This window comes from Rana temporaria, chromosome 3, assembly GCF_905171775.1.
Source record: "Rana temporaria chromosome 3, aRanTem1.1, whole genome shotgun sequence".
In the NCBI taxonomy this organism is placed as follows: Eukaryota; Metazoa; Chordata; class Amphibia; order Anura; family Ranidae; genus Rana; species Rana temporaria.
Genome location: NC_053491.1, coordinates 211,770,977 through 211,793,301, shown reverse-complemented (window position 1 = coordinate 211,793,301; position 22,325 = coordinate 211,770,977). Strand labels below are relative to the sequence as shown.

General features: G+C 39.8%; 1 protein-coding gene across 2 annotated transcripts in view; it reads left to right on the top strand.

Annotated features, from left to right (window-relative positions):
• The window catches only part of OTOGL (otogelin like), a 218,400-nt gene that overhangs the window by 125,659 nt on the left and 70,416 nt on the right, over positions 1–22,325 (top strand). For both annotated transcript variants that reach the window (XM_040344209.1, XM_040344208.1), the window contains 7 exons: positions 1,088–1,255; positions 7,400–7,678; positions 9,200–9,317; positions 11,751–11,830; positions 13,454–15,822; positions 18,970–19,147; positions 19,783–19,925. In XM_040344209.1, coding sequence (XP_040200143.1) covers positions 1,088–1,255; positions 7,400–7,678; positions 9,200–9,317; positions 11,751–11,830; positions 13,454–15,822; positions 18,970–19,147; positions 19,783–19,925 — 3,335 coding nt within the window. The remainder of the gene's footprint in view (positions 1–1,087; positions 1,256–7,399; positions 7,679–9,199; positions 9,318–11,750; positions 11,831–13,453; positions 15,823–18,969; positions 19,148–19,782; positions 19,926–22,325) is intronic.

The window sequence follows — 22,325 nt, the reverse complement described above, 5'->3', positions numbered from 1 at the left end:
ACGTACCACATCCAATTCTTTTATACCTTCAAACCCCGAAAATTATGCAGACTTTACTGGTACACAGAGGGCTGTACACATATCAAAAGCAAAAAAGTATTTATTACAAATTGCATTAAAACACAGCTTAAAACCATAAGAAATTGATCCTAGTCATTCCATAGAAACAATAGAACTATTTAAAATAATCTCTGCAAATTTTTTTGTAAGTTTGGCGGACAGTCATTTGTGTTTTTTGAGCAACAGAATTGTATTCAAAGAAAAGTACAATGTTTAAAAGAATATAGTAGCTCAGGGTTACAGTCTGAACATTGGGGTTAGACAAAGTGAAGACAATTGAAATGTACTTTAACAGCAAAAGTAAATCAGAAAGGTCGCCAGAAATCAAACAACAGAGTTCCATCAGTAAATAGCCAACAAAAAGCCCAAAGTTAAATGAGTAACTAATATGTAGCACAAGAAGTGGACAAGAGGATATTGGAAAAATAAGATATATTGCCGTGGGTAATCTTAATTAAATATAGTGACAAAAAATGCAGAAATTTATGTATATAGCTACTGAGGGGGAGCAAACTTTATTTTTCATTAAATATCAGTTGGGCTACTGTGCAGTTTGACAGCCTATATTACACACATTATGAAAACTTCCATCTGTGATGAATGAAACTATTATTCACAACCCAGAGTTACAATGAACATTTGACAGGCCAAACACTACACAGAAGTGTATTCTTTTACATATTGACCTTTACTATATCATTTAAACCCACTTCTAAATTAGTCCTTATTGGCTGGAGCTGGGAAAAATGTACAGATACATAATCATCCTTGCGTTTTAGCATTTTCATGTTGTAAGCAGAACATTTATTATAAAATGTTTTCCTCTATCCCGAAGTTCCCTACACCAAACAAAATATGTATCACGTGTTTCATTGATACTGCAATCCAATAAGTCATATTCTAACTGAAATAGTTCTGTACATGAAAAGATGCTATTACTTTGAAAATGTAGGCAATGTTTAATGAATATTTACCGTGTCTCCACTGTTGTCCTATCTTATCATTGTTTATGTCTATTTTCAAACAGGATTAGGTGAAGGTCCCTTTATTCTCTCAAGTTGTGGCAACAGTGAAATTGTATTAGGTGTTAACGCTACCAGCAAATATATATTCCCATTGCCAAGAATGAGTGCACACGGAAATGTTTTATTTAACTTCATGGTAACACCTGGACTTTTCAAAGATAAAGACTTGTGTGAGTACTCGATTTCCAAATATTTAAATAATATTGTCACACAAAAATGCAGGCAATTCTATCACAACTTTAATGCATGTGATGTTAAATGATGAGACTAGTCTTACAGCCTTGATGTGTATGCCAGCAGCTCTGGTTTATTGTAATGCTCTGCTGTTAAGAAAACCGTTATTCCGTTATTGCATATACTGCAGTATTTAAGTCAGTGACTGGTGAGAGCAGTATCCATGACATGAATTTTAACATTAGAAACGTTTTTAATAGTGAACATAACTTAGTATAAAACGTAACTCTCAAAATAATCCTGAACAAGTGTCAGTGTAGACTGTGTAATCTGAGGATTTAATGCCTATATATATATATATATATATATATATATATCTATATGCAGTACAGACCAAAAGTTTGGACACACCTTCTCATTCAAAGAGTTTTCTTTATTTTCATGACTATGAAAATTGTAGATTCACACTGAAGGCATCAAAACTATGAATGAACACATGTGGAATTATACATAACAAAAAAGTGTGAAACAACTGAAAATATATTTCATATTCTAGGTTCTTCAAAGTAGCCACCTTTTGCAGCAGACACATCTCTAGAACTGTTAAGAGGAGACTGTGTGAATCAGGCCTTCATGGTAGAATATCTGCTAGGAAACCACTGCTAAAGAAAGGCAACAAGCAGAAGAGACTTGTTTGGGCTAAAGAACACAAGGAATGGACATTAGACCAGTGGAAATCTGTGCTTTGGTCTGATGAGCCCAAACTTGAGATCTTTGGTTCCAACCCTTGTGTCTTTGTGCGACGAAGAAAAGGTGAATGGATGGATTCTACATGCCTGGTTCCCACCGTGAAGCATGGAGGAGGAGGTGTGATGGTGTGGGGGTGCTTTGCTGGTGACACTGTTAGGGATTTATTCAAAATTGAAGGCATACTGAACCAGCATGGCTACCACAGCATCTTGCAGCAGCATGCTATTCCATCCGATTTGCGTTTAGTTGGACCATCATTTATTTTTCAGCAGGACAATGACCCCAAACACACCTCCAGGCTGTTTAAGGGCTATTTGACCAAGAAGGAGAGTGATGGGGTGCTGCGCCAGGTGACTACCTCTTGAAGCTTATCAAGAGAATGCCAAGAGTGTGCAAAGCAGTAATCAAAGCATAAGGTGGCTACTTTGAAGAACCTAGAATATGAAATATATTTTCAGTTGTTTCACACTTTTTTGTTATGTATAATTCCACATGTGTTAATTCATAGTTTTGATGCCTTCAGTGTGAATCTACAATTTTCATAGTCATGAAAATAAAGAAAACTTTTTGAATGAGAAGGTGTGTCCAAACTTTTGGTCTGTACTGTATATATATATATATATATATATATATATATATATATATATATATATATATATATATATATATATATATATATAGTGCCTTGAAAAAGTAATTTCCCCCATTTTGTCAAGTTTAAACCAAAAAACTAAAATGTATTTTGTTGGGATTTTATGTGATAGACCAACAGAAAGTGGCACATAATTGTGAAGGGGAAGAAAAATGATAAATGTCTTAAATTTTTTTTCTACAAATAAACATGTGAAAAGTGTGGCATGCATTTGTATTCAGCCCCCCCGAGTCAGTACTTTGTAGAACCACCTTTGGCTGCAATTACAGCTGCAAGTCTTTTTGGGTATGTCTCTACCAGTGTGAAAATGTGAAGTGGTCTCTCGCGCTACTGTGAGTATATGGTGAGTGATTAAATGGAATCAATTCTTAAAGCAGCAATACCTAAAACGTGTTCACTGTGCACATAAAGTATAAAAATTGGTAAAGTGATATCGCGCTAAAATCAGGTAAAATAATTTACATACAAAATATCATCATAAATTGCCAGGTAAAAGTGAAAAATAGGTACTAGTGACAATCGACACTCAAAAGTGCTTCTAAGGAGAAAAAAAGGATTAAATGTGGCGACTCGAGAAAATAAATGAATAAATAAATCAATAGACATAAATCAATGACCATAAATATAAATAAATAAATATAGTGTCCACAGTCCATCAACGTGAGTGTGCAATAGAGTTGACTCAAAGTGCATGTGCAGTTCTCTTCAAGTGTATAACACTACATAAATCTCTATCCTAGAGATACACTGTGGACTAGTGGTAGCCTTGGAGTGAGTCCATATAGTATAAAACACTCAGGTGGGTGCTATAAACAATGCAGAACAAAATAAAAAAAATCTTCCCACTGGTCTCCCAGAACTCTCACCTCCTCAAGATGGTAATGGGCCTGAAGGTATCTCTTATGGATCAGCCTCGAGCTCTGTTACCTGTCATCTCTTCTCTATGTATTCCAAGCCTCTTTTCTCTCTCCCCCCCCCCCCATTATTGTGGCTCTATCTGAGGTCTATTCCATCACTACGGAGAGATAGACATAGCCTGGAGAGACAAATCGGTTGGAGCTATAACTGCAGACAGACTTGGAATACATAGAGAAGAGATGACAGATAACAGAGCTCAAGGCTGATCCATAAGAGATACTTTCAGGCCCATTACCATCTTCAGGAGGTGAGAGTTCTGGGAGACCAGTGGGGGGATTTTTTCATTTTTTTTCTGCATTGTTTATAGCACCCATCTGAGTGTTTTATACTATATGGCAGGGATATGCAATTAGCGGACCTCCAGCTGTTGCAGAACTACAATTCCCATGAGGCATAGCAAAGCTCTGACAGCCACAAGCATGACACCCAGAGGCAGTGGCATGATGGGAATTGTAGTTTTGCAACAGCTGGAGGTCCGCTAATTGCATAGCCCTGCTATATGGACTCACTCCAAGGCTACCACTAGTCCACAGTGTATCGCTAGGATAGAGATTTATGTAGTGTTCTATACTTGAAGAGGACCGCACATGCACTTTGAGTTAACTCTATTACACACTCACGTTAATGGACTGTGGACACTATATTTATTTATTTATATTTATGGTCATCAGGCCTGGATTTACTCCCTTTGCCGCCCCAAGGCCGGGTCCTTCAATGCGCCCCCCCCATTAAAGGGGGGGGGGGGGTGACGCACGGGGGTAAGCGATTTTGAATGTCACTTGCCACACTGCCTGCTACCAGATGGAGATGCCACGCTGCCTGCTACCAGATGGGGATGTCTCTTGCCACGCTGCCTGCCACCAGATGGGAATGTCACTTGTCACAACTGCCTGCCACGAGATGGGGATGTCACTTGCCACACTGCCTGCTAGCAGAATGGTAATTGCCACAGTTACCTGGCTGCCACTCAAAAAGTATCAGTTTGTCACTAATTGCATGTAAAATCAAGCCCCCCTCCAGCATTGCAGAGTACTTGCAGCCAGGTACAATGCTGTCAGCCTCTCCTCTCCCACGCGGGGAAACTAGCTGCAGGTTAACCGTGAAACCGAGGCACATGAGACTCGAGTGAGAGATGAGAGTGAGGGCGGGCGGGGAGAGATGACGTAATTCTCTCTCTTCTGTGTCACGCAGCCTGTAAGTAAGGGCGGAAGTTGGAACAGCAGTGCGAACAATGAGAGAAGATTTAATCTCTCTCCGCCACCGCACGGCCTGCACCGCTGAAAAAATTCCTTGTCTCCTCCGCCGCGCGGTGCCACCCCTGCACACAGTGCCGCCCCGAGGCCTGGCCTTGTTGGCCTTGTGGGAAATCCGGCCCTGATGGTCATTGATTTATGTCTATTGATTTACTTATTCATTTATTTTTTCGAGTCACCACATTTAATCCTTTTTTTTTTTCTCCTTAGAAGCACTTTTGAGTGTTGATTGTCACTAGTACCTATTTTTCACTTTTACCTGGCAATTTATGATGATATTTTGTATGTAAATTATTTTACCTGATTTTACCGCGATATCACTTTACAAATTTTTATATCTCTACCAGCTTTGTCACTTTCTCTAGAGAGTGACATTTTTGACCATTCTTCTTTGAAAAATAGCTCAAGCTCTGTCAGAATGGCTGGAGAGCATCTGTGAACAGCAATTTTCCAAAACTTTATCCCTGGCCTGTCTGGTGTGTTCCTTGGCCTTTATGATGCTGTTTATTCCCTAAGGTTCTTTAACAAACCTCTGAGGGCTTCACAGAACAGCTGTGTTTATACTGAGATTAAATTACACACAGGTGTACTCTATTTACTAATTGGGTGACTTCTGAAGGTGATTGGTCCCACTTAATTTTAGTTAGGGGTATCAGAGTAAAAAGGGCTGAATACAAATGCACACCACACTTTCCAGATATTTATAAAAAATTAAATACAATTGAAAACCATTTATCATTTTCCTTTCACTTTGCAATCATGTGCCACTTTGTATTGGTGTATCATATAAAATCCCAATAAAATACATTTACATTTTTGGTTGTAACATGACAAAATGTGGAAAATTTCAAGGGGTATGAATACTTTTTCAAGGCACAGCCACTGTATGTGCATTACTTTTTTCAAGGCACAGCCACTGTATGTGGATGTGTGTGTGTGTGTGCTCATTACAGCCATTTGCTTGCTAGTTCTGTTGTTGGCTGGCCGCAGGGGAAGGGGCGGTGCCATTTCCGAGTTAGGATCACCAAGGAGCAGAGAATGGAACGCTGAAAGAAAATCAAACTGAGAGTTCTTCTTTAATTTAGTTGAGGTGCACAGGAAAGCAGCGTGTACAGTTTATTGCAGAAAAACATATTTTTTTTGCACATGTAACTACAGTGCTTGTGTCAGTATGTATAACTCTGAGAAAAATGTATATACAGTACAGACAAGAAATACAAGTGCTGTATGGCAGAACACTGTTACCATTTCTTCATATTGGTGTAAAGGTACAGTATAGATAAGGTTAGGTATATCGGTGGATTTGCATATCGCACTGTGTTTTCTGTTTATGTATATGCACAGATGCTTTCATGCATAAACTCTTTAGCTGAACAAAAATTCTTAAGTAAGTTAATACCTTACTGATAAATAAATCAAAGTACCATATGTACAGTTCTGCAAAGATAGAATTACACTGAATTCTATTATATGAAATGTACTTTTAGTAAATTATTTAGCTACAGTGTAAACAGTTTAGGAAATGATGATCACTGATGCAAGGGGTGGTAAACATTAAAGGCTGTACAAGTAAACAAGTTGCATAATTGATTAACCCTTCAATCTTTAATGTATTGGTAAATACACAAGGACTGTCAGCTATACTCTGCGGTGCATGAAAAAACTGCTTACTTATTCATTTAAAAAATGGTAACTTACTAATAATGTTACATATTGTACTGCATTCAATTATTAAGTCAACACAGAAACAAATAATTTAACCCAAAAAAATGATATAAAAAAATGATATAAACTTCATACTGTAGAGTTTAAAGTAAACCTGACTAAGCCAGAAAAAATGCCTAACAATGGTAACATCAGTGCTGGTGTTTAGGCATTTTGCAGTACATTTATTTTGAAACCCTTGTATCCTAGACCTAGACTGATACTATACACAAGGCCCCCGACCCACCTGGCTAACCTTTAAATGTGAACCCCTAAGCAGATATAAAAGACACAAGTTAATGCAGCTATGCTTTAATATATACAATACAACATTTAAAGTATTTTTTTTATGCGAGTAATGAATTTACCTGCATTTTACCTGGTATCAGCCTTCTGCAGACCCTGCATAGCAGAGCTTAAGTTCGAGAGAGGGAGTAGCTGTACTAGAGGTCAGTCAGCTGTGCTGCAATAATTCTGTGCTAACAAGGAGCATGCTGACTGAAGGAAAAAAAAATACAGAGGGATGAGTTCTTCAATCTGCTGCTTTTCCCTTCACTATCCAATCACAGGCTGGGGGAGGGACAAGACCCGTAAGTGTTACTTAACGGCAGCATAGAAAAATCAGGTCTGTGCTGTGTGGCCTAGATGTAGAGAAATAATTTTTTTTGGGCAGGGAATATTTTTCTTTATATGTACTTTATATGTAGTTTTGCTTTGTGTGTGAAAAGCACAGGTTTGCTTTCTGGACTCTACTGGAGATGAACTTTAAATACAGAGATTGTGTTCTAAAGTAGCTGTTACTCTTGAAAGTTTGAAAACCATTGTAAAACATTATTTTAATTATAATATTTTATACAACATAGCACTATCACTTGTCTCTTTGGAATCTGCGGAAAGGCCAAACTATTTTCTCACTGTGCAAGAAAATGACAGTGTGCGTTTGGAGCAGTGGGATACCACCTCGTTGTTTCGTAGACGAGCTACCTTTTTTCATCACCAAGGCCTCTGGGTTCCAGGATATAGTGCCTTTGAATTGCACAGCAGAAAGGGGTTCTTTATTGTCTTAACTGCCACAGAAGTTAAAGTTTCCAAATATGACAATTCTGAGGAATTTAAACTGTCCAGCGGATTTAAGATTGAAGGTGAGTAATATTATTAATAAATATTTATTTGTATGCATTCAATTAGGTATTGGAGGAAAAATTTAGTAATATATGCCATAAATGTTTTGTGATATTCTATGCTAGTTTTATATATATAACTGATATGTCACTCATATGATTGGTAGTCCTAACTTGTTAAACAGAATTAGATCTGTAATTAAAAACAATTCAAGATTAGTGGGCAGCAGGGCTGGACTGGGACAGAAATTTGGCCCTGGACTTCATCCAGACTGGCCCACTTTGACAGGTCTCTCCCATGGTGACCGGACAACCCCCCCCCCGGCAACCCAAGCCCCCTTTCCCCCTTCACTAGCCACTAGCTGTTCTACTTTATTAGAGTAGAACGGCTGGTACTGGTACTCTTATAGGCAGTACCAGTGGGGAAGCTAGACATTATTTCACCCGGGGCAAAGAATCAGTTTGGTGCCCGCCCTTGTGGGACAAGATTAGGCAGATGGGAGAAATTCCCAGGCCATAGCTGTTAAGTCAGCTGTCTGTCCCCTCCCCCCATACTTCTCTGTCGTCCCTCCTGCTCCTCCCCCTGCTTCTTTGTTCCCCCAGGTGAGCGCTGCGGGGAGGGAGAGGAGGTGAGCGCTGGGGGAAGGGAGAGACAAAGGAGCGAAGGGGGGCGGCTGTCCACTGTCACTGAAGCCGGCCCACTGAGCCATCGGCCCACCGGGAAACTCCCTGTAGTCCCAATGGCCAGTCCATCCCTGGTGGGCAGCCATTATCTGCAAAATTATCCAAACCCCCATTGCAGTGTGTATAAATGCCCCCTTGCTTTGTGTACAAATTTGTGGGCTACTTACTGTGGCTTATTATAAATCTGGCAATAGATAGATAGAATTTAGAAAATTCTTAGAACATTTTAAGAACATGTAAATGTTGGTTGAATGATTTTGTTTGGGGGAGGGGGGGGGGAGTTGATCCGAATGGAGTTTTATATACATACTTTTTTTGTATATACATATATGCATACATATTTGTGCACACAATAATTTATGTGTGTCAGCACAGATATGTGTTTGTTTTGTGGCTGATCTGTGCAGGAAGGTATGAATTTAGTTCATACATATGTGATTCTGATACATACATAAAAGATGATTTATGTTAGTAAGCAGATCAGGAACATTCTAACTACAGCAAGTTTGATTGCAGAGCTATACTAGATATATGCATTTGCCAGTAGCTCCTTTTGAAGGACTCCTGTTGGGTACAGGTGTTTGATATTAAGGTGAAATAAATGTATCTTTTTCGATTAAGCTCTTCATTAAGTAAAACGCGTTAGCAGTTGGAAGAGCAGTTGGATCTGTCAGAGCATCAAATTGATGAGTAAATCTTTGTTATAGATTTTCTGAGAGTGGCTATTTTCCTTTCCTGTATATTTAGTTTTACAAATCTGAACGTTATTTTTTTAAATTTAAAAATGGCTTACATCTGGTTTTAGTGTATTCTCACTTTTTGATGTCAGATTCTTAGAATATGTCAAATGTTTTTCAGAGATTGCTGCAGCAGTTCCTTACAGGCGAATGTGTGAGTGGAGGTATGAACCATGCGCCAGTCCTTGTGTTAAAACCTGCAGTGATCCTGAAGCTGTTTTATGTTCTTTTCTTCCACCGTAAGTTGACTTACTCCCTTTTGTAGCATTGCTTCTTGTAGAAAACCATTACTGCCTGTCAGCTGATCTGTTTTTTAGTTCTAAACCCTTTTTATTATCCATAATGCACTTTGTTTTAGATCTTGTCCATTATCTTTTTTTGACAGTATTTAGATAGTGTCCTTGGCCCATATTCTCTCTAAAAATCCGCGGGCTGCTCTTAAGGCACTTACACTCCGCTGTCCCAACTTACAGGAGCAAGTGTTGTATTCCCCAAACACTTGCTCCATAAGTTGGGACGGTGGAGTGTAAATGCCCCGGCGTAGCCTGGCGGATCTCCAAGGGGGCGGCTTGTATTCAAATTAAGCGCGCCCCCGATTCTAATGAACTGCTCATGCGCCGGGCTTCAAAAAGCCCAGTGCGCATGCTCCAGTTCTCGGCGGAAAACGTCAATGACGCCTTCGTGTGCGTCATTGACGTAAAGTCGTATTCAAGAACGACTTAGTAAAACTACGTACCCGACGAAAAAACACGACGCGGACCCGACGCCATCCGTAACATGGCCTACGTGGGACTTGCGGAGATTTACTCCTCATATAGCAGGAGTAAGTTTCCGCTTACGCAAACGACGTTAGCGACGGTTACGCGACGCAAACTCGTTCGGGAATCGGCGTAGAAGGATCATTTGCATACGCAAATGAGTCCTTCACGTAAATGCCATCTAGCCGCGGCCGGCGTCATTACATTTAAGATCCGCCAGTGTAAGTGACTTACAGATGGCGGATCTTAAGTGTATCTATGCGAAAATGATTCTAAGAATCAGTCGCATAGATACACGGGCCAAAAAAGGGAGTTACGATGGAGTATCCTGAGATACTCCATCGTAACTTCTATGAGAATATGGCCCCTTGTAGTGAAGATTTCCCTTCACCTCCTGTCTTTGTACCCATTGGCCCAGATTCAAGAAGCACTTGCGCCCACGCAACCATAGTTGCGCGGCGCAAGTGCTTACTTGCTCCGGTGTAACGAGTGCTCCTGATTCAGGAACCTCGTTACACCGAATGCAGCCTAGGATGTGACAAACATAAGCCTCCTTATGCCTTCACATCCCAGGCTGCATTCTTGCGTTGGCCGCTAGGGGGCGCGGCCTTTGTGATCGGCGTGTAGTATGCAAATTGCATACTACCACCGATTCACAAAAGTTGCGCGGGCCCTGCGTACGCAAGGTACGGAGTTTCCGTACGGCGCCTTTAGCATAAGATTGCTCCTGCTAATAGCAGGTGCAGCCAATGCTAAAGTATAGCTGCGCCTCCCGCTCGCGACGTTCAAATTTAACGTTGTTTACGTAAGTGAACCGTGAATGGCGCTGGACGCCATTCACGTTCACTTACAAGCAAATGACGTCCTTGCGACGTCATTTGCCGCAATGCACGTCGGGAAAGTTTCCCGACGGAGCATGCGTTGTTCGCTCGGCGCGGGAGCGCGCCTAATTTAAATGATTCCCGCCCCCGGCGGGATCATTTACATTAGGCAGCCTTGCGCCCGGCTGCTTAGCATATTGCCCGCGCAATTTACGGAGCAACTGCTCCGTGAATCGCGGGCAAAGCGCAATATTTGCGTGGGCGCAGAGAAAAAAATATGCTCTTTGCCCACGCAAATATTGCGCGATTCTACTTGAATCTGGGCCATTGTCTCTGGAATGAGAAGTGCTGGGAAATCTGCTTAATACAATTATGGCAGCACAAAAAAAAAAAAAACATAAAACAGTTACTAAAGTGTTACTAAACCCAGGACCCCACATTCACTATATCTGGCCTCCCACAGTACACATAACATGGATATGCAATAGTTTTAGTAACTATAAACTGCTAAATACCTTTTCTCATCAGTAGTTAGAGCAGTCTTGTGACTTCTATCAGTGTCCAGCAGAGAACTGGATAAAGCTTGTAGGAGGAGTTTTCATTCTCTCCTGATTGCCATATGAGGCTGCATGACCACTGGCCCTTTGTCTGGACAGTGCTGATTGGCCCTGTGCTGATCACATGCACTCTCCCCCAAAATAACTCTCTAGTAATACACACCAAACTGAGCACGTGCAGCTTGCCTCTAAGGCTCTGTTCTATAAGAAGATGGCTTGGGGACAGTGGAAGGAGAGGAGGATCAGAGAAGACAGGAGAATCAAACAGCCTTTTTACACAATGCAGAGGATTAACCCCTTAGGTTCTACAGTGAGTATAACAAGCATGCTTTACTGCATATACAGACTGATTTTACTATTGTGGCTTTAGTATCAAGTTTTGGCTGAAGTAACACTGTTACCAATGTACAAATATTAATTAATTAACTCTTTTATTACAGTTAATGATTTTGAATATCAATTCTGTGGTTTTTACGTCAAGTATGCTTAATTTTTTTTGCATAATTCAGGAAGTTTTTGTTGTTGTTTTTTTAAAGGGTGGAAGGATGCATTCCATACTGCCCAAGCCATATGATTCTTGATGAGATTACACTTAAATGTGTCTATCCAGAAGACTGTAAGTATCTCTATTTATTACTTCTACTACCACTGCATGATAATTTTATATAATATGTACCATCATTTGATCTTAATATTGGGTTTTAGGGTGGCTTTTATAAGTATTAACTCCAAAAACTGATAAAGTTACTGTATATAGTGTCCTAAAGATACATGCTCATACATGCAGTAGTATTGGCCAATCCCTGGGCCATTTTGAAACAGAAATCTTTTAACATTTAGTGATAGTGCTAAATCCTGCATACCCATTCCTATTAGCCAGTGAGACTGCCAATCAGTAGTGAATTAATAGGGGGGGGGGGGGTTAGGGGTTAATGGAACCCTACAACACTGCACAGAACTATCCGGGCTTTCCCTGTCAGGACTGGTGGTGAATTGGCTAGGAAGGAAGAATTTGGGAGTCTGCTGAAACTATGTGCAGTCACCATTACAGATACAATCAACTCTTCCTGAGAAATGTATGCAAGATAATCTCTCGTAAGCTAGAAATGTTTTAAGGATAATTGTGGCTTTCTCATGAATAACTTGTAAGCTTTTGACTCATCCACTGTTTTTAAAGCATCTAATAAACTTCCACTGTTGTACTCATCAGAACGTGTGACATATGTTAAACTATTTTATTAGGGAAGATTAATCTTAAGTACTCATTTCCAACATAAGCTGCAGACCTACCTTGATTTTCCAAAAAGTGATGCTTCTTTCAAATATGTGAAAAGTATGGCGTGCATTTGTATTCGGCCCCCTTTACCCTGATACCCATAACTAAAATCTAGTGGAACCAGTTGCCTTCAGAAGTCACCTAATTAGTAAATAGAGTACACCTGTGTGTAATTTAATCTCAGTATAAATACAGCTGTTCTGTGAAGTCCCCAGAGGTTTGTTAGATAACCTTAGTGAACAAAAAGCACCATGAAGGCCAAGGAACACACCAGACAGGTCAGGGATAAAGTTGTGAAAAAGTTTAAAGCAGGGTTAGATTATAAAAATATATCCCAAGCTTTGAACATCCCACAGAGCACTGTTCAATTTATCATCCGAAAATGGAAAGAGTATGGCACAACTGCAAACCTACCAAGACATGGCCGTCCATCTAAACTGACAGGCCGGGCAAGGAGAGCATTAATCAGAGAAGCAACCAAGAGGCCCATGGTAACTTTGGAGGAGTGGCAGAGATCAATAGCTCAAGTGGGATAATTCGTCCACAGGACAACTAGACTAGAGCAGAAAATTAGAAGTAACATGCCGCCCAAATCAAACCAGCAGCTCCTTCGGGGGTAGTGCTACAGGTGCAAACCTGTAAATTGTGTTAAGATATATCCAATCCCCTTTTGCCAGGAAAAAACAGGTTTCCTAGTTCACTCTTTGCTAAAAATGTGTGTAGGTATAAAAAAACACAACTAAAGGTTGTCGTAGCTTCTCACGACTGCTAGCTTGATCAAAATGGATAATATGCAAACTTTTGGTATGTGAGTGTGTTTTGGAAACATATACAGCAGTTTTAACTGGATGAAAAAATAAAATTTTAGCTAAAAAATATGGTGTTTAATAAAACAAAATCTAAGCAAATGATATCACTATCTGACCGACATGGTGTAACAGATGTAATATTTTTAATACCTAGGTGTTCCAGTGAAAACAACCATTTTACCTACTTCCTCAAAACCAATAAAGACAAGTTTGGCACCAACCATTTCTACAAAAGAAGTATATCAGACAGAGACTGAACCATTTCAGACAGATTTTTTAGACACGTCACCTTACTCGACAACAGCTACCTACTCTACAACAGCTACCACTGTAAGTCCAACATACACAAGGTATACAGCACATACAGATTCACCAGGTCCAAGCACCTCTAAGGAGTATGAATCATCTTCTATTCTGCTCACTAGCGAATATGACAAATTGACTCAAAGTACTTCATCTCCTCGTCCTGGAATACAGCATTCAACAACACAGAACACAAGCCTGGGAACAAGCATATACTCTTTATTAACTTCAGTAACAACCATTTCTTCTTCGGGTTCACTGCTAACATCACCTCATGCTGCCACTTCATTTGTAACGTATAAAACACTACCTCCAAAAGAAGCCGTTGACACGACAAAAACACCAACACGAATGTTGGGCCAATCTTCTCAGGACCTTTACCAACTGACAACAAAGTCAGTCACTGCAACTCCATATACTTCCATGATGGAAAGGATTACTTTGTCTTCAGCCACAGATGTATCAAGATATCCAATTCTGTTAAATGTAACAGCATCCAATGAAACAAGTCCATCTTCATCTACTTCATCTGTGTCACTGACCACCTCTGTGGCCACTGCAGTTTTAACTTCATCTTCATATGCCCCTCTTGCCCTCAGTACAACTAGCTCTAAAGTATTAAGCAGTCAGTATTCCCACACAACATCTCAGGTCAGTACTGATAAAAAGATAACCAGCATTTCTCCACATACATCATCACATACATTCCCACATACAACTTTACTAAATGGAACTGTGTCTACTCTGACAACTCTGCAAACACACTTAAACCTTTCTGAAAGTTCAAGAACTGCATTAACCACTTCATCTATTTATTTGTCTCCACTGACCACCCAGTTAACTACAACTTTCATGGCACCTTCAACATCTCATTTCGATCCACAACAAACAACTAAATCAGTAGTTCAGACCAAAATAAAAGAAGAAACATCTACTTTGTCTCCAACTTTGATGTCTTCAAAAATGCCAGTAGTTGTATCTACTATTAAACCTTCCTTAAGTTCATCTACATCATCTACATTAAGCCTGCTAACATCTGCACAAACCTCAAAAATAACTCCAAAAATGACACCTCTGCAAAATACCTCCTCTACTACAACTGTACTGCTCACTTTGGAGACCACATTAGCGCCTAAATCAACAATAACATATGAAACAAAAGACCTAATGAGGACTACAACTAAGCATACACCCTTGTTAACTACCAATGCAACGCTTATTCAGACTCCACCTGTGACTTTGAGTACTAAAAAATTCCCCAGGAGTACTGAAGCACCTCTTAAAATACAAACAACTGTTAGAGAACATCTGGGTACTAGCATCCCTACAACAGAAGGTACAACTCATGAATTGGGAAGTAGATCTACAGAAATTTTTATTTCTACGCAGCATATTTTTCCAACAAGTTCAGCTCTAAAACCTACAAAGCAAGAATCTATGGTAGATACTTTTTTGACACACTCAACCCAAACATTTTCTTCAATGTCCGAAGAGAGTTTACTTACAACTTCATACTCATCTCCAACTTTTGACACTTCAACACATACTTCTTCTGTGCCTTTAGAAATAACAGATACAATTATTAGTATTGGTTCCACAGTCAAATCTTCTGTGCATTCAAAAACAACAAATGCAACTACTATTATCAGTTCCACAGCTATATCTTCTTCTCTGCCTTCAGAAATAACAGATACAACTATAAGTAATTCTACAATGCTTGTTACTAGTGTTAAGCACTTGGAGATACCATTTACACCTACGATGATGCCAACCACTACAAAAGTCACTCCTGCATCTTCCACATTTTCTACTGTGAGTGAAACAACATCTGAAGCTGTGACTCTGAATAAAACTAGCATAGAACCATCTTTCAACACTACTTATAGCTTGCTGACTACTGAAAAGGAAAAGTTAGACTCTTACACAATGAAAAGCATCAGCGCTATTACCAAACAAATGCATACCTCATCAGTTAGTAATACAAGTGAAATCTCCACACTTCAGCCGACAGAGATTCTGAAATCCTTGAACTTTACGGAACCAACACAACTTCCAATGCCTAAAAATGTAACATATGAATCATTTTATTCAGTGTCATCTTCCACTACCGAGTCACTGATATCCGCAACAGCTACTGATGTAATGATGAATGTTACAGCATCATCAGACTATTACTCATTTGGAACAATGTTGCAAACAAGCAGCTCTTCAGAATGTATGGTATGTAACGTATCTTATTTTTTTCCTAGGGCTCCATTCACACTTGTGCGACTTGTCATGCAACTTTGGATGACAAGTCATTCCCCATGTTTTCCAATATTACCCATTCATATAAGCGTGACTTAAAGTTGCAGCAACTTCTAAGTAGTTCATGTACTACTTTGGTCTGACTTTCATGCAATGCGAGGGCCGTAGACTACAATGTTAACCCTCAGAAGTTGCATAAAGCCATAAAACCTGAATGGTATACAATACAACTTGTCTGCAACAGTTGTCCATTATCACTGGTCAAAGCAAAAGTCGTATCCATGTTGCACCCATCCAAAGTTGCGTCAAATTTGCACTCCAAAGTCGGCGCAAATTTTGAGTCATACAAGTGTGAAAAGAGCCTAATATGTAGTATTTAAGCACGAGTCTAATATCTGTATTTTGCATGACCTAAAAAAAGTAACATATTCACTTCAAAGTAAGCACCTAAAGGTGTTAAAATGTTTCTCTCTCACACTTTCCTGACCCTCCAACCTGGAATGCAACCCCCAATAATTTCTGTGCAAGTTGACTTTCTCCGAGCCCCATCCCGGTTTCAGGTGACTCTGATTGAGTGTGATGACTGGTCAATCAGACAAGAAGCAGTGCAATATTGCAATAAGTGGGAAGGGCTCCATTTTTTCCATACCTGGTGGTGCATGATTTTTGAAAAGCTGTAGCAGCAGCAGGCAATCAGAAGAAAGGATAGTATCATATCTTAGTAGTGCAAACATACATTTAGTGTGTCTGTCACCATTTTTTTTAACTGTCTTCAGTCTCCAGGTATAAAGAAGTGCTAAGAGCTCCTTGGTGTCTTCAACTTTGATTTTAGAAACTGAAATGCAAGTCATCCATTTGCTTTTTATTAAGTAGCACCAAAAATTAAAATTAAAATTTCTCTACCGATTAATGTTCTACACTGATCATCACCAAAAATTGCTCAACGTCCTGGCTGTCTGTTTCTCTCAGGCAACAGCCTCATCAGAATACTTATTTTCCAGGCTAGAACAGACACTCTGCTAGTGGCTTATTCACACACACTGCTCCCTTGCAGCACCACTGTTTTACATTGTACAACAGTAACCTGCACTGTCTTCATCAGATGTCACCCTGGACAGGGCACCTGTCTGCCACACAAAGACAAGCTTGGACATGCACACACATTGTTCCTGCATTAGTATGTCTCCTGGACAGGGAGACCTGAATTGCTGTCAGGTCCTTGACTATATAGGGCGTGCACACCTGCACACACATAGCCTGCTAGTATCAGTTAAAACCTGGACACAAATTTAAGGGTTTTTCTCCCAAAGCTTCATTAGGTGGCACTTCATTAAACACATGAACCTTTTCATCCATTTAATTTTCAGGTCTGACAGACTGCATTAACCCATTATCAGCTTGAGCCCGTGGCTTCTTTAACACATGCACATTCACTTCTGTCTTTGGGGGAACACTCTCGCTCATCAGAGTGCCACAGTTATCCTGGGAAACCTCTAGCTCCAGTACACTGAGCTTCTTTGAGGTCTCCAGGGACACTTATTCTACCTTAACCATCATTATTAGGGGGGATAACACATCTTGCTAGTGGTCAACCCACCCTATTCAACTCATAATTTTTGTCCAAATGACTTTGGTGCAATTCCAAACAGCAAAAAAACTTCACATTGACTTTTTGTCTTAGACAGTCTCTTTAACAGTTCCAGCATTTAACCTAATGACTGCAGTCTTACCCACCACAGTAGTCATCACTATCTTCACTTCCTCTGTTAGCCTGTCAAGTGCCACTTCACCCATGTGGCTAGATGGCAAAACTACAGCCAGCCTCTTGGGTTCTTGATACCTCCAACGGGCTCAACAGTGGGGCTTTTCACACATGGAGACTTTCAGGCTCCTTTTTTTCAGCAACTTCATTATTTTTTATATGCCCGGCTCTTTCAGTCACTACACTGCACAGTCCACATCACTTTTGCTCAGTTTAAACAATGGATCATTGCCTCTAATTTCTCTGGCATGTATAGTTTTGGGCTGAATATCACTTATTGTCTGCATCTAAACACCACTTCAAAGCCCCTAGACTCCAAAATGCAATGCGCGAACTACAGAACTCGGAAAATAATGTAAAAACAAATTTTCTCTGATCATATCTATTCTGGAGCTTTTCAGTCAGCATTCTTGGGAACCGTATGTGCCATTAACCTATTTTTACATGGTAGCAGGTACTTGCACTGTCAAGAGATGCAACAGGACAGGAAACTTCTCCAAAGTAAAAGGAAATCCCTTTTAGGTGATTGTCATCAGAACAGTTGTCCTTTTTATTTCTGTTCTGATTGAACTTTAACATTTTGGATTTGTCATCACTTTCTATCATATTCAAAGTAGTATACATTCTACCATACAGTGCTCAGATCCTAATAAAATCTGTAGTACTTCTTAAGCCCTGTACACATTATCGGATATCTGATGGAATCTAATCCGATGGATTTTTTCGTCGGATATCCGATGAAGCTGACTTTCATCAGTCTTGCCTACACACCATTGGTCAAAAATCCGACTGTGTCCAACGCGGTGACGTAAAACACTAGACGTGCTGAGGAAAATGAAGTTCAATGCTTCTGAGCATGTGTCGACTTGATTTTGAGCAAGCATGGATTTTTGACTGATAGACTTCCAGACAGAGGATCGTTTTTTTCTATCGTTTTTTATCCATAGGAAAATTTTAAAACATGTTCTATTTTTTTTCACCGATGGAAAACAAACCTATGGGGCCCACACACGATTGGTTTGTCCGATGAAAACGGTCCATTGGTTTTCATCAGACAAACCGATCGTGTGTACAGGGCTTTAGAGTTCACAATAAATATATGGATTCATATGACTACATATAGACCATATCTGTCAGAGTCACCTAATGCCTCCATTTGTACAGCTGGCATAGCTCAGATGAATGGAGGATTCAATGTTATGAAATACAGATGACATTTGACTTACAGTATTTTCTGGAACAGAACATGTTTTATTTTTAGTTTTGAGTTGAAAAGGAAAATGTCAATCTGTAAACTACCATATTGTAATAACCCTACCTAACACAAATAATGCATTGATTCTGGTTTGTTTTTCTAGCCAAGGTACATTGAACCGCTGGATCCATGTAGCCAATATGTTTGCATTAATATGGGCTGGATGCTGTACAATGTATCAGGAAATTGTCAGAAAAATGTGGAGAAACCTGACTGCGGCTTCCGCGGAATGCCTGTCCAAGTGAACACTGACAGCTGCTGCCCGGAATGGGAATGTCCATGTGAGTTATCTTCCAATGTTTTCATTCTTTTTAATCATGGGTTATGTGAATAATAGAGAGCGTACAGTATATAACGATAAAGCCATAGATTCCCATCTAACTATCTCGACCTTGATGATTCCAAATAGAGGACTTTAGTTACCTATATTTTTTACTGCTTACTGTAAGCTTTGGGAAAAATTATTTTGCAAAGTGCAACTTCCCAGTGAAATCAATGGGAGCCGAGCTAAGCGTAATTGATGGTGGATGTACACCACTGGACTTTTTTGCTGTAGTACCCCTGGGTAGTACCTAGCCCCCCATAGTGGTTCAGTTTGGCTCCCATTGATTTAAATAGGGTATCAATCTGGCACCCGCTGGACCTGCCTTTGAAACAAACCCAGGTTACTCAAATTCTTGCTCCCCACCAAATGGAGTTTTTTTTTTTTTTTTTTTTGTTTGCTATACATGTCTCCCATTGATTTCACTGGAGTATTGATTCAGAACCCATGGATCCTGCCTTGAACTGAACCCAGATATGTTTGGTTCATCTCTATTACTAATATGAACATATTGCTAAATTTACTTCCTTAGTAAATCAACCCATTTGTATTCTGTGCAGTAAACCTTTAGTAATAATGTATGTCATTTCTTAGGCCAGTGCTCTGTGTTATCAGAGCTGAGCATCATCACATTTGATGGAAACAACATTGCACTCTATAATGCGGCACCCTACATCTTAGTCAGGCTTCCAAAAGAAACGATTGTAGCCCATATTGAAAAATGTCCTCCAAGCTTGGTAAGTGAGATCATTTATTGTTTATTGGCATACATCAGTTAATGAAGATATTTAATGCCCATGCAGTAATGAACTGTTTCTTTAAAGGAAACCTGCCAGAGTCATGGAAAATATTAGCATTGGCCTCTCTTTTTGAAAACGTTAATTGCCTAACTTCTGTGCCGACCCTCTTAGTTAAATATAATGAGTCACTGATAATATTATTATGCAGGATTTATATAGTGCCAACAGTTTGCACAGTGCTTTACAAAATAAAGATACACACAGTATAATTGTAATGCAGTTCATGACAAGAGGGATAGGAGGGTTTTGCTCGTGAGTGCTTACAATCTAAAAGAACAAGTGATACAAAAAATAATGTGGGCCAGATTCACGTAGATCAGCGGATCTATAGATCCGCTCGATCTACGTGATTTAAGATCCGCTCCCGCAAGTTTGAGAGGCAAGTGGCTAATTCACAAACCACTTACCTCCAAACTTGCGGCGGCGGATCCTAAATTCCCCCGGCGAAATTCAAATTCCGTGGCTAGGGGGAGTGTACTATTTAAATCAGGCGCGTTCCCGCGCCGATTTAAATGCACATGCGCCGTCCGGGGAATTTCCCGGCGTGCATTGCTCCCACTGACGTCACTAGGACGTCAGTGGTTTCGACGTGAGCGTGACTTGCGACGCGCGTGTTTGTGAATCAGCGTACGCAAACGACGTTAGAAAATTCAAATTCGACGCGGGAACGCCGGCTATACTTAACATTGGCTGCGCCTGATAAAAGCAGGGGTAAGTATACGACGGGAAAGCCGCTACTGAAACATCGTAAGAAGACTGCGTCGGGTCCGCGTACGTTCGTGAATTTGCGTATCTCGCTGATTTACATATTATTTAAGGTAAATCAGCGCCATTTTTAAATCGAAAATAAGATCCGACAGTGTAACACATTATAACACTGTCGGATCTAAGCCCTATCTATGCGTAACTGATTCTATGAATCAGGCGCATAGATAGGACCAGTGTAAGTCAGAGATACGATGGTGTATCTGTAGATACACCGTCGTATCTCTTTGTGAATCTGGCCCTAACTGTGTAGGGATGATTAGTTAGGAGAAAATAAAATTCAGTTGTTTGTTTAGAGGCGGGATAGATTTTCTTGCAAAGAGGAGTTTTCAGGGATTGCCAAAAGGCAGAAAGAGTAGGAGAAAGCTAGACAAACTGGGGTAGGATGTTCCAGTAAATGGAAGATTCTGGAGGTTAGCACGGGAGAAGATCATAAAGGAACTAGAGAGCAGGAGGTCTAGGGAGGCCGATTGGAAGCCAGTAGAAGGATTGGTAGAGAGAGGGATGGCAGACACTGAGTGATTAGTAAGGTAAATTGGTCCCATAAGAATAAATAAGGAGCCAATGGCAGCCAATATATTATTCTCAACATAGGTTTTATTTATTGCTATTACATGCTAATTTTAATGTCCCATTTCTTAATCTACCCCCCCCCCCCACCTCTTATCCCCACACTAGGCAATCACCCCTGTCCTCTTACCCTTAAAGCCCCTCAGTAATATGTTAAGCTGTTTTTTTTAAATCTGTTTATCTTTTTCTGAAGTTTTCCAGCAGGTCATGTAACATGCTGGGTTTGTTTTAGTCCTCAAGATACAGGGAGACATGTTGACACGATTATATCAATATGTATCAATATGATGTGAATTAAGGGCACCGTTGTAATTCTGGCCCATTACTCCCCGTATTCACAGTATTGTATTATGATTGACAGCATCAGATTGAAGATGAATATTGCAGCTTGAGCTACATTTTTATTTTATAACATATAAAGAATACAAAAATAGACCAGAGTTGAGCTTTAGGTACAAGAGAACATTGACCCAATAGGGGAGATTTACTAAAACTGGAGAACTCAGAATCTGGTGCAGCTATGCATGGTTGCCAATCACCTTCTAACTTCAGCTTGTTAAATAAAAGCTTTGACAATAAAACCTGGAAGTTGATTGGTTTCTATGCAGAGCTGCACCACATTTTGCAGGCTTCAGTTTTAGGAAATTCCCCAATGAGATTTGAAAATGTACAATCACACAGTTGAAAATAAAGATCATTATCCTTGTCTAAACCTTGTTATATTTAGTCTAATGTTTTATCTATTGTCTTGTATAGCACGTGTTAAATGCTTGAGCACATAGGGTGTGTAAAGAACTGTTTTAATAGATAGATTATTTCAATTATCTAATGGCTGTAGTTTCAGGAAACTGTGTAGCAATGAGAAAATTTATTTGCAAAAAGATAATAATAATTTACCTCAATATATGCTGTCAGATTTGAGCAGTTTCTTGAACATTTTAGATTTCTTGAATCATGGTTGCTGGATTTGCTGAGTTGCATAATTCTCCATTTATGACACAG